General features: G+C 46.1%; 1 protein-coding gene across 4 annotated transcripts in view; it reads right to left on the bottom strand.

Moving 5' to 3' along the window:
- cdk2 (cyclin-dependent kinase 2) overlaps positions 1-13749 on the bottom strand; it is a 29849-nt gene that overhangs the window by 14693 nt on the left and 1407 nt on the right. The window contains exons 2-4 of one of the 4 annotated variants that reach the window (XM_055664457.1): positions 7499-7701; positions 5218-5295; positions 3494-3614 (exon numbers count right to left, since the gene is read on the bottom strand). In XM_055664457.1, coding sequence (XP_055520432.1) covers positions 3494-3614; positions 5218-5295; positions 7499-7614 — 315 coding nt within the window. In that variant the 5' untranslated portion in view covers positions 7615-7701. Of the gene's footprint in view, positions 1-3493; positions 3615-5217; positions 5296-7498; positions 7787-13749 lie in introns of those variants that run through there. The other 3 variants (XM_055664456.1, XM_055664458.1, XM_055664459.1) reach the window with 3 other exon arrangements.

Here is a 13749-nt window from a genome sequence, read left to right on the forward strand (position 1 = left end):
AGTCAAAAAATTTTTTTTAAATAGCCTAAGTATCCAAATAACAATCTAATCCCATTCACACAAGAATTCACAATATAACATGATTTTTAAATTTCACTGTCATGAACTTATATGCCAAATGGAAGAAATTTAATGTTTAATTCCCATAAATTAATCTAGAAACATCCACTCTCAATATAATCAAAATTATTATTTTTTGCACAATACATGTGACTAAAACGGTTGTGGATATTTAGTATAAAAATATTGATTATGGATAGACAATTACACAAAATATAGACGATTTAGATGCTCTTATGACATGTCCAGAAAAAATGAGAATCTTAATCAATTTGCGAGTGGGTGTTTCTGGAATGCGATTGATTGGAACGTTGCCATGAATTTTAACCCCATATCGACAGGCAAGACATGGCCGAATTGTTTGGGGACTAAATAACATTTTTGCAAATTAAAATTAGACTAAAGCCACCCCAAGAAGCAAGATTATATGTGAAATACACGACTTACCCTTTGTTTTGTCCTGATATTACGATCTGTGACATTGAAGGTGTTCACGGCGTTCGAAGTCGCCTTTTACTTTAATCCAACTATTAAATTGTCCAGTGATTTAAAACGGGAACAGAAGTCTGATCGATTTTTCTTCATTGACTAGCAGCCTGTGGAAATCCCTCTCCGACAAGCGATACAAACATGCATTTTAATCCCGCCCCCCCCTCAAAGGCACCAGTCGCACACACAGCCAGTGGCAGATCTGCAGCGCCGAAGGTAGGTTCTGTAACATCGCTACAAAAAGGGTGACATTAGCGAAAAGCCTGAAATTCGTCGATACAAGTGGGTAAATATGGAAATTTTGGTGCAACAAGGGGCAGCACAATGGCGCAGCGGTAGAGTTGCTGCCTTGCAGCGCCAGGGACCCAGGGTCGATCCTGACGACGGGTGCTTGGCAGCACGGTATTTGTACGTTCTCCCCGTGACCTGCATGGGTTTTTCCGGGTGCTCCGGTTTCCTCACACACTCCAAAGGTTTGTCAGTGAATTGGCTTCCGTAAAGATTGCAAATTGTCCCTAGTGTGTGTGGGACTAGTGTCGGTGTGCAGGGATCGCTGATCGGCGCGGACGTGGAGGGCCGAAGGACCTGTTTCCGCGCTGTGTCTCTAAACTAAACAGGGTGGAATAGATTGCATCAGTTGAGGTAAATAAGGGGAAATGGGGTTAATCCCCTGGGCGCTGGCATCAGTACGATGGGTGAATGGTCTTTCACTGGGAAGTTATAAATATATGACCACAGGTGATCTGCACAGCAACTCCGTAATCCCCTGATACCCTCAATCATAGAAAAAAGATTAACTTTCACCTTCAAAGTTTCAATTCTTCCCAGCAGCCCTTCAGAGCGGGCTTCAATTATGTTTTCTTGTGAAGAAATGCTGCTTGGTTTCACTCCTAAATGGGTTGGGTCTTAATTGTAAGATGATATTCCCTGGTTCCAAACACCCCCATCAGAGAAAATAACACACAATATTTCAAAGGTGCTGGTTTCGAGTTACATCGGCAGGGAGGTAAACTCCAGATTGTGCGTGGATTGCAAGATCACAAGTTTGAATAAAAGTGCCAGCAGAACAGCTAAAACCGGCTGCTGTTTGAAACCTGGAATAAAAATCTAATTGTTAGAAATTCTCAAAGAAGGGTCTTGACCTGAAACATCACCCATTCCTTCTCTCCAGAGATGCTGCCTGTCCCGCTGAGTTTCTCCAGTTTTTGTGTCTATCTTCTCAAAAATATGAAGGGCCATTAACACAATAAAATAAAAAACCTGAATTCTGCTATTCTTTTACACACATTCCTTCACACACGTGTGGTTAAAGGATTTGCCAAGTTAAATATTCTACCATCACTGCAATGCGAGCAGCACAGGCTGTGATTTAAACCCTATTTAACTCTACCCTTTAAGAATAAGGGGTAAGCCATTTAGAACAGAGACGAGGGGAACACTTTTTTCATCCCATATGGCAGTCAGTGGAATTCCTCTGCCCACAGGGCGGCTTAAAGGGTTCCCAACTTTCGAGAACTAGATAGGGCCTGTCCATTTAGGAACCCTCTGACAGATGCTGCCATGACCTGCTGAGGTTCCTCCAGAGCCAAAGGCCTACTCCTCTCCCATTGCTGTTGTCTATTGTCTTTGCTCACAGTTCCAGCCACAGCTTAAAGGGTCCCAACTCGAAACATTGCCTGTCCATTTCCCTCCACAGATGCTGCCTGACCTGCTGAGTTCCTCCAGAGACAAGGAGATTCTCCAGCAGTTTGTTTTTGCTCACAGTTCCAGCACCTGCAGTTTCTGCGTCGTCTCATCTCTCTCTGAAATGGGCAGCCCCTTATTCTGAAATTATTCCTTCCGATCCTAGATTCATCCAAAAGTGGAAACCATCCTCTGTGTCCGTCTTATCGAGACCCTATTAGAGTCATAGATGTCTTATTGAAGAAAACCAACCCAGCTGTACATAATAGCACTGGACCTGAATACATGCACCTGGAAAGGCCACACAATTTGTAAATCAGGATTTATATTCTCAACCGTACTGCAAACTGTTGGTGTCAAAATATTGCGCCACCCATATTAACAAATCATTTTGGAAATCAGAATCCGGAGTATGTCTTTTGGATGAAAGGTTGAGCTAGATACAACAGATATCATGGCACCATATTAAGCAAAACAGTTTTATAGTTGAAGGACACAGAGTGCTGGAGTAACTCAGCGGGTCAGGCAGCATCTCTGGAGAACATGGATAGGTGATGTTCAGGATCGGGACCTTTCTTCAGGCCTGAAACGTCGCCTATCCATGCCCTCCAGAGATGTTGCCTGACCAGCTGAGCTCCAGCAGTGGGTGTTCTCTGCAACATTCCAGCATCTGCAGTTCCTGTTGTCTCTAGTTTTCTTATTGCTTAGCCATCAACAAAAGCCATCAAAACGAGGGTAAATGGTCAATTATTTCATTGCTGTTTGTGCATCCTTGCTCTGCGCGCATGGGCCGCTATGCCTGCTTGCACGGCATAGTTTTCTAATGGTGATCTACAACGAGAAAGAGCTTTGTAATGCATTGAGAATGTGGGATGCATGATGGAAATGCAGGCTCTTCCTCCCCGAGACACTCCAGTGCAGCACACACGCGACTGGCCATGGCTGCCCCCCATGGATGCAATTCACCATTGACCACAGGATTAGCCCGCCGAAGCTCGTGCCCAAGATCATCTGCAGAATACAAGCTTGGCATTCTGAGACGGCAGAGAATCCACTTTAAGCAGCTCTCCAAGATGACACTCCAAGGTCACGCTCGACGACATCCGTACTTCTGCAGTTTAATTTGCATCAGAAATATAGCCACAATGCTGTCAGACAAAATAATAATCTGAGCTATGATACGAAAACCTCTCAAGTATTCGGCTTGCTCTTGCTCTGGTCAATTTTTAAACTTCATTCCATGAAACCAATGTGATTTTACCTTGACGAGCGGCAACGGGATCCCAGTGACTGAGGAGACGTCCATGAATTTCTTCAGATCCTGATGCAGAAACTCAAAGACCAAATAGAGCTTATTCTCCGTGTGAATGACATCAAGTAACCTGAAGGAGCGGGGTGGGGGAGGGAGGGAGGGGAAAAGAGGAATACTAGTAATCTAGACATGGTTTCCAGCATCATTCCCAATTCTCTTCTGAAAAAACCTCTTGCTCATTCATTGTGTCGGGGCCAACTCAAGTACTTGAAAATTGCGCATGTTAGCACACACTGGCGGGAGTTAACCCTTTGAAATGTGATCAGGAAGATTTTTGGTTAGCAAGCAATCTGACATGGGCTGCAACAGCGATAGAAAGTGGATGGGATTTAACAGCATGGTCTACTCTAAAGTATGATACCAGTTGGAAAGTTGCAAGTTGGCCAAGATCAAATGCTCAACTTTTGCAGCCACAGAGCACTTTCGTTTCTTAACCACGTGGTGAAAAGTACTGAACCTTGAATCAACCGCAATAGATTAAATGTCGGAACGAGAAACTGCACAGATCCCGATTTGTACCAAGATCTGTAAACCAGCATCTGCAGTTCCTTCCTACACAATAGATTATTCACACTGCATAACCAGAAGTTCTTAATCAATTTTCACCATTTGTTGCAAATCTTCCCATGGTTTCACTTTACCCAATTTCTTTTCCTAGATCCCTGATGCATTCGACATGTAAATGGATGTAGCAGTGTACTACGCAGTGCACATCTGGACTCAACTACTGAGGGTTTTGCCCACATTATTCACCTACTTAAAATGGGAATTGGGAACTCACAGAAGGCAAAGCCCAAGCTTGTCCCGCATGTGACGTGGTCCCCACACCTGTCCTGCAACAACACGAACCACCCACCAAACCCATCCTAACAGACAGATCCAACAATATTCATCTCAAAGTTACAAACATAATTCTCCATGGCAACACAGCCATCATTGCACAAGTGTGGTACACCTCATCGCTGCCAGTACAAACTTTGTTTGCACAAAATGGCCTGCACAGTGGCGCAGCTGGTAGAGCCACTGCCTCACAGCGCCAGAGAACCAGATTTGATCCCGTCCTCGGGTGCTGCCCGTGTGGAGTTTGCACGTTCTCCCTGTGACTGCGTGGGTTTCCTCCGGGTGCTCCGGTTTCCTCCCACATCTGAAAGATATGCGAGATCAGCCAATGGGCCTCAATAAAAATGGCGGTGTTTAGGGAGCGGATGAGAACGTGATATAACGTAGAACAAGTGTGAACAGGTGATCACTGTGGACCCAGTGGACTGATACGCCTCTTTCCATGCTGCATTTCTTTACTAAACTAAAAACAAAACTAAACTACATTGCGGAGAGTCCAATCTTAGTTTGCGCAAATGTGCGGCTGCTATCGCGATCTCCCTTTGTGCATACGCCTCGCTGATGCCAGTGCAAGCCTTGCTTTGCGCGTATATTCACGTCACTGCTGCCAATGCAGTTTGCTCAGTTTGCGCAAGTGGACACAACTTTACTGACAGTTTGCGCAAATACGCACCACTTCTGCTCGAGCCATGTTGCTGTGTGCAATATTGCTGCCATCAATAGTCTAACTAACAACCACTGCATATTTAAAGGTGTTAAACATGAAAGACTCAAACATTTGAGTAAACCGAAAATGTAAAGGAATTCTCCCATTAAATATAAAATGTCCTTACTTGACGATGTTAGGATGGTTCAGTTCCTTGAGAAGGGAGATTTCTCGTATTGCTGTACTTGGAACACCCTCTGTTTCCCTGAAAGACAGCGTGGATTACTGATTATTAGTCAGGAAAAGAAGAGAAACAAAGCATCAATTTTCTTAACAACTCAAATAAAGGAATCCCGCCACATGTCAATAAGGCACTGTTACATCTTAAATGTTCTTTCTTCACAGAATACAGCGTGGACATCACTTGCAAGCTTAGTTTAGTTTAGAGATAGAGTGTGGAAACAGGCCCTTCGGCCCACCTAGTCTGCGTCGACCAGCACTATCTGTACACCAGCACTATCCTGCACACTGGGGACAATTTATCCCGCTGAGTTAGCCCAGCATTTTGTGTCTATTCTCCAAATATTAGTATCCTTTCCTAGGCCAACACCCCCAGCGTTCAGGTCCTAATTACACTCAGTGTGTAAGAAGGAACTGCAGATGCTGGTTTAAACCGAAGAAAGATACAAAATGCTGGAGCAACTCAGTGGAACAGGCAGCATCTCTGGAGAGAAGGAATGGGTGATGTTTCCGGTGGAGACGCTTCTTCAGACTCAGGTTGTTCTCGTACACAGTCAATGTCATTTAAATCTTCAACAAAAAAAATTCCCAGAACAGATTCCCAATCAGTCTAAAGAGTCAAGACCCAAATCATCACCTATCCACATTTGCCCAGAGATGATGCTTAACCCGTTGACTTACTCCGGCACTTTGTGTCTTTTTCCCCCAGAACAGACACTCTGTTCTGAGCGTTCTAATGGGAATAGAATATCAGGAAAAGGTTCAAGGATATTCTTAAAGCTTTCTTTTTTTTTATTTTTTTTTTTATAAAGTGCAACATCCTCACTGACTTCTGAGAATCCCTGGCCCACAATCGCACAGAGTAATACAACAGGTAAACAGGCCATTGGGCCTACCACGTACATACTGACCAGTGGGTACCCACCCGTATTACTCTCATCTTCCAGCACTTGGCTCATAGCCTGCAATGCCGTGACAATTGAAGTACTTCTGAAGTGCTGTCAGTGACTCTGCTCCCATGCTCTCTCAGGCAGTGTATTCCAGGCACTCACCACTCTAGGAGTGAAACCCCCCCCCCCCCCCCCCCCCCCCCCCCCTCCCTCACAGCCCAATGGAGAAACAGCATTCAGCTTAGATCGAGGGGTGCATTAGGAACACGGCCGGCCTGCAGAAGAGGGCAAACTACCTGCCCGTTTGTCAGGCACCTCCCATCACATGACCAACAGAAGGTCCGGGTCCCACATTCGCCTCATCAGTCACCTCAAAAACTTGTAGGAAGGAACTGCAGATGCCGGTTTACACCAAAGATAGACACAAAATGTTAGAGTGACTCAGCGGGACAGGCAGCATCTCTGGAGAGAAGGAATGGGCCGAGACCCTTCTTCAGACCTCAGAAATGTAGTGGGACTAAGTCATCCTCAAGGGACTGTCAAGGCCCAAAGGAGATGATCCAACTAGGAGTCAACATGACAGCAGGAGATGATCTCCACAGACATCACTATCTATCAGACCCAACTACTGAAGGAAGTCGTGTTGCCTTGAACAGGGACCCTGGCTATCTTTTGCCTGGGTCCCTCTGGCTAATTTTGACGTCCCTTAGAATCACCCCGAGGCGAGATGAACACGGGCCATAAATTAAAAACCAAGTCATGACCAATACTGGGCACATGACCCACAAAACTGAATCTCAAGAACAACTTGAAGTACACAGAATGTCATGACGCCATGCGGAAACTGTATAAGACGGCTGTCTCGTTTCGAGAAAAAAAAGACCATTATTTGTTGTATCGCCCAGGCCTTTTTTTAATTTTCTCCATTAGATGATAGTAAGGACACGTTAATCTAATCTAATGGGGAATTAAAAAAAATTCTACAAGTTTATTTGCCCTAACTTTCCTGAATAGCGAGCGACACGCTCGCTATTCAGGAAAGTTAGGGCAAATAAACTTGTAGAATCCAATCCTTGGGCAACTTACACCAAAGATAGACACAAAATGCTGGAGTGACTCAGCGGGACAGGCAGCATCTCTGGGGAGAAGGAATGGGTCCAGACCCTTCTTCAGACATGGATAAAGTTTGCATGGAGAGATAGCGGCGGCTCCAAGCAAAATACAACAAAAAAAAAAGCCGGTTTGAGTCTTTGGTGTGTGTGTGTGTGTGTCGGGACTAGGACATCCCGGCCGCAACGATCGCTCTTCTCGCAACTTCAAGCCGGCGGCATCACTCACGTGTCAAGTCGGATTTTCTTCAGGGCCACCACTTCTCCCGTGTCTTTGTTTTTCGCTTTGTAAACCACCCCGTACGTCCCTTCCCCTATTTTCTCCACTTTCTGGAAGTTGTCCATCCTCTCGGTGTTTCCCCCCCCTCCCCTGCACTCGAGTTGATCTTGGGGAGGGGTCTCCGGCGCGGCGGATGGTAACTTTCAGCCGGGCTTGAAAACGGACAGTATCGCAACCGTTAGCGGCGCGCCATTACACTGCCTTTCCCGCGCTCTTTCAGTTCCACCCCCGTTCTACACAATTGGACCAGGCAATGTTAGATGGAAGCGTCACCGGAGGACTTATTAAAGGAGCCTTACTTACCTGCTTTACACCCGAATGGGGGGAGACTGGTGGGCAATATGCTCCCCAGGTCAGCTCGACAAGCCTGTCAGTCTGTATTGGCTGTACCCAACAATTGAAATAAACATTTGGAAAACCTAAGCAATACGCAGTCAAAATGAGTCCACATTATGTGGGGGGAAAAAAGACACAAAGTGCTGGAGTAACTCAGCAGGCCAAGCAGCATCTCCAGAGAACATGGATGGGTGTTTAAGAAGGAACTGCAGATGCTGGAAAATCGAAGGTACACAAAAATGCTGGAGAAACTCAGCGGGTGCAGCAGCATCTATGGAGCGAAGGAAATAGGCAACGTTTCGGGCCGAAACCCTTCTTCAGACTCATGGATAGGTGACCGTCTTCGGGCCACAACCTGAAACATCACCTATCCATGTTCTCCACAGATGCTGCCTGTCCCGCTGAGTTACTCCAGCACTCTGTGAAACGTCACCTATCCATGTTCTCCACAGATGCTGCCTGACCCGCTGAGTTACTCCAGCACTCTGTGAAACGTCACCTATCCATGTCTCCACAGATGCTGCCTGACCTGCTGAGTTACTCCAGCACTCTGTGAAACGTCACCTATCCATGTTCTCCACAGATGCTGCCTGACCCGCTGAGTTACTCCAGCACTGTGTGAAACATCACCTATCCATGTTCTCCACAGATGCTGCCTGACCCGCTGAGTTACTCCAGCACTTTGTGAAACGTCACCTGACCTGCTGAGTTACTCCAGCACTATGTGAACCGTCACCTATCCATGTTCTCCACAGATGCTGCCTGACCCGCTGAGTTACTGCAGCACTCTGTGAAACGTCACCTATCCATGTTCTCCACAGATGCTGCCTGACCCGCTGAGTTACTCCAGCACTTTGTGAAACGTCACCTATCCGTTCTCCACAGATGCTGCCTGACCCGCTGAGTTACTCCAGCACTTTGTGTATTATTTTTTGTAAACCAGATTCTGCAATTCCTTGTGTCCACATTGCATAGAATTGCTTTGTAGGCACCATGCATAATGGGCGTCCCATTAGTTTTGGTATCTGCTGGAATCAGTGTTAAACAAGTCGAAACAAAAGGGTGTGACCAGTGGAGCTGTTTCCTTGCAGCTCTGGTGACTCCCGAACACGGGTGCTGTCTGTATGGAGTTAGACAATAGGTGCAGGAGGAGGCCATTTGGCCCTTCGAGCCAGCACTGCCATTCAATGTGATCATGGTTGATCATCCCCAATCAGTACCCCGTTCCTGCCTTCTCCCCATATCCCCTGACTCCGCTATTTTTAAGAGCCCTATCTAGCTCTCTCTTGAAAGCATCCAGAGAACCGGCCTCCACTGCCCTCTGAGGCAGAGAAATCCACAGGCTCACCACTCTCTGTGAGAAAAAGTATTTCCTCGTCTCCGTTCTAAATGTCTTACTCCTTATTCTTAAACTGTGGGCCCTGGTTCTGGACTCCCCCAACATCGGGAACATAAGTTTGCACATTCTCCCTGTGGGTTTCCCTCGGGTGCTCCGGTTTCCTCCCACTTGCCGAAGACGTGCAGTTGGTAGGTTAATTGGACACTGCAAATTGCCCCGAGTATGTGGATGAGTGGCATTGAATATGTGGGGGTGGGGGACAGTTGATGGGAATGTGAAGAGAATAAAATGGGTTTAATATCAACGAGTGCTTGTTGGTCACCATAGACTTGGTAGGCCGAAGGGCTTGGTTCCATGCCATGTAACTCTATAATGAAAAACATTAATCAACAATGCTTATGGATTGTAAATCAAACAGGAAAAATCATAATCATTTGATTAATACAGGTTTCAGGGGTTATGGTTAGAAGGCAGGAGAATGGGTTTAAAGAGTGATAGATCAGCCATGATTGAATGGCGGAGTAGACTTGATGGGCCGAATGGCCTAATTCTGATCCTATAACTTATGCGTATGGGTCAGTACTGTAATCTCATGTTATCTCTCCTTCGGCCACCCCTGGGGATGGAGGATGGCTTACTTCCACTCGGGTTTTGTGGGTTCTGAGGTGACTGTTGTGGCCAATGTATGACTAGCACTTTTCAAGAGATGGGGCAGAAGGTGGCTGAGGGGGTGTGGGGATAATCTGTTAGAGTTTCCATTGTGCTCTATGTGCTCCTGATGCTTGGACTTGAGGCTCTCAATACTATCCTGAATGCTCCTTCTCCCCTTTGTGTGGTCATGGGTCAGAGATTCCCAGGAATGGTGAATCTGTGGAATTCTTTGCCACAGAAAGCTGTGGATATATTTAAGGCAGAGATAGATAGATTCTTGATTAGTACGGGTGTCAGAGGTTACGGGGAGAGGGCTGGAGAATGGGGTTGAGAGGGAGAGATAGATCAGCCATAATTGAATGGCGGAGTCGACTTGATGGGGCGAGTGGCATAATTCTACCCCTATCACTTATGAGTCAGTGGGAATGTTACATTTCAAATAAGTTTTGGGAAGATCCTTGAATCTTTTCCTCTTTTTACCCGGTGACCTTTTCCTGTGACACAGTTTGGAACAATGTGTATGTTGTGGGCGTCTGGTGTTGGGGAGTGAATGGCAGGGTCATCTGAATGCAACCAGGACCCCAATATCAGGGATGTTGTCCTGGGTGAGGGCACTTGCATTGATTTCATTATTATGCTCCAGGTAGTCCATCGTGAAGGACCTTAGCGATGATATCCCCTTACAGGAGGCAGCAAGGAGACCCCTCTGTGGTACTGCATTCAGATTTGTCGCCTTTCTAGAAGATGGTTACTATAATGCTATCTCTGTGGTTGCTTCAGCCAGATTCCATCCTGTGTTCTATTCAGTATGAGGGGTCTGCTGAGAATTTTCTGTGACTGAAGAACATGAGGAATTTGCGATGTTTTTATTTGAATTAGTTCTGTCAAAATTTGGAACACATTTGTGCTCCTCTTAAAAGAGGCCAGTTATGATTTCAATGACTCCTTTCATGATTTAATCATCCATTCTCTGAAAGAGTTGAATCCTGCGTTCACTTGTAGTCATGAGACACTGGGATGACATTGAAGGCAGTGCAGATAAAAGTCATGAGACAGCCCCTTGCATAATGACTGGAAAAAAAACTGGGTTTTTCATCCTTGGGACGAGACATCTAACGTACAATCTTATAGAAGCAGATCACATGCAAACAGCCAACCTGGGAAATTATTGTGAGGGCAAAACAAAGTGACACAGGGTGGTGAATCTGTGGAATTCAGATAGAGCCAATTTAATTGATATTTTTTAAGGCAAAGATAAATAGATTCTTGATTAGTGCGGGTGGATTCCAGATACAGGCAGGAGAATGGGGTGGAGAGGGAGAGATAGATCAGCCATGATTGAATGGTGGAGTAGACTTGATGGGCCGAATGGCCTAATTCTGCTCCTATCACATGAACTTATGAAATTAATTTAGTTTAGTTTACAGATACATAGTGGAAACAGGCCTTTCGGCCCACCGAGTCCACGCCGACCAGCGATCCCCGCACACTAAAACTATCCTACACACACTAGGGACAATTTTCATTTACACCAAGTCAATTAACCTACAAACATGTATGTCTTTGGAGTGTGGGAGGAAACCGAAGACCCCGGAGAAAACCCATGCAAGTCATGGGGAGACCGTACAAACTCTGTACAGACAGCACCCGTAGTTGGGATCGAACCCAGGTCTCTGACGCTGTAAGGCAGCAACTCTACTGCTGCAAAACCGTGCCACCCATGTGCCCCAATTGTAGACAAATTATAAACAGATACAAATCCTTCTTTACGCATAAGTGACCAACACCTAAGCAGAAGAGACAAAACTCTAGGAATCATTCGATCGGTGGAGAACCGCAGTAAGTGATCTGAAGCATCAATCTGAGGTTCATTACATTTGTTAAGTGCGTGTGATGTACCTGAGATCCTTACTGAATTCAGCCTGCTGTTTGTACCATTCATTTCCCCAGGCAGCCACACTGCACATGGACTCCTCTCCAATCCAATATCTGGCCAGGCCTTTGGCTGCTTTTGCTTCACAGAGTGCACACTGCTCAGTTTCTCCCCTCTGAGAGGATTCAAAGCTTGATATTGAAGCTTTCATTTCTACGGACGAGATTCAGGGAGAATGTTCCTAATGGCCAAGAAAGTCGAGAACTAGGGGTCACAACCTCAAGATACTGAGATGAGGAGAAATGTCTTCCGCCTGAGGCTGGAGAAGTCAGTGGGGCCTGAGTCATTAAATATGTTCAAGAAGGGGCTAGATCTATTTATTCATGTCAAAAGGATCACGGGATACGAGGAGAAGGTCGGAACGGGATAGTGAAGTTTTGTTTAGAAATAAAGCATGGAAAGAGGCCCTTCGGCCCACCGAGTCCACGCCGACCATCGTTCAACTGATCAATCTAGTTCTATGTTATCCCACGTTTTCATCCACTCTCTACACAATCGGGGGGGATTTTGGAGAGGCCAATTAACCTACAAACCCGCACGTCTTTGGGATGTGGGAGGAAACTGGAGCACCCGTGTCACAATCACAGGGAGAACGTGCAAACAGAAACACCGTAGGTCGGGATTGAACCCGGGACTCTGCCGCTGCAAGGTAGCTACTCTACCAGCGACGCCTCTGTGCCGCCCTGTGAATTAGTGTGAATGATTAGCCACGATGGCAATGAATGCTGGAGTAGGCCAGATGGGCTGACTGGCTTCCCCATGTGCCTCCTTTCTATTCTGCCGTGTATGAATCTCTCTCTCTCCTCCCCATCCACAATCCTGGTTTGTGCAGAAACTGCATTTGCGAGGTTTGGTTTACAGCCATCTTCCTGGCCCCTCTCATTATTCACCCACCATAACAATATGCATGCCCGCAGACCACTGATGCCTTTCCCAGCAGTTTTACTTCACTAGCTGTAAGGAAATGTTTGGTTTTATCTCTGTTCCCCCCCGCCCCCCCCACCCTAGGCAATGGCATCTGCAGTTCCTTCTTACACAATTGAATAACACAAGCAGGTGTGAATCTGTCTCACAATCTGGCACTAAGCCTTAGTGCCTGCAATCAGCATTTTACACATCGCAAGTACTTGAATGTGCAAGGACTAGATGTTCTTTGCAACGTTCAAAATAAACACTCCTCTCACACGGTGGCTGTGAAACAGATCTCAGTGTGGATGGACTGTACTTGTACCCTCTGGCTTCGTTTTTCCGCTGAAAATCGTTTTCTTAAACCTCCTCCTCTGTCCCTTCCATCTTCACATCTAATAACAAGCCCAAGGAACCCTTGGAGTGCTTTGTCACAGGGATCAAGGCTATCACCATGGTGGTGATGATTGAAAACGTCAAATTCCTAGGGGTCAATATCACCAACAATTTCACCTGGAGCACCCATATGACGACCTAGAAGACACACCAACACCTCTACTTCCTTGGAAGGATTAGGTATGTCCCCTACAACTCTCACCGACACCCACAGATGCACCATGGAAAGCATTTTATCGGGATGCATCACAGCTTGGTTTGGGAACAGCTCCATGCAAGACCACAAGGAATTGCAACCAATTGTGGTCGCAGCCCTGACCATCACACAAACCAACCTCCCTTCTATTGACTACATTTATACCTCAAGTTGCCACGGCAAGGCAAACAGCATAATCAAGGACGAGTCACACCCCGGCCATTCCCTCTTCCCCCCTCTCCCATCAGGCAAAAGGTATAGACGTGTGAAAACACACACCTCCAGATTCAGGGACAGTTTCTTCCCAGCTGTTATCAGGCAACTGAATCATCCTACCACAACTAGAGAGCAGTGCTGAACTACTATCTACCTCATTGGTGACCCTCAGAGTATCCTTGATCGAACTTTGCTGGTTTAACCTTGCACTAAACGTGATTTTGTTA

The sequence above is a fragment of the Leucoraja erinacea genome, chromosome 40, assembly GCF_028641065.1.
Source record: "Leucoraja erinacea ecotype New England chromosome 40, Leri_hhj_1, whole genome shotgun sequence".
NCBI lineage: Eukaryota > Metazoa > Chordata > Chondrichthyes > Rajiformes > Rajidae > Leucoraja > Leucoraja erinaceus.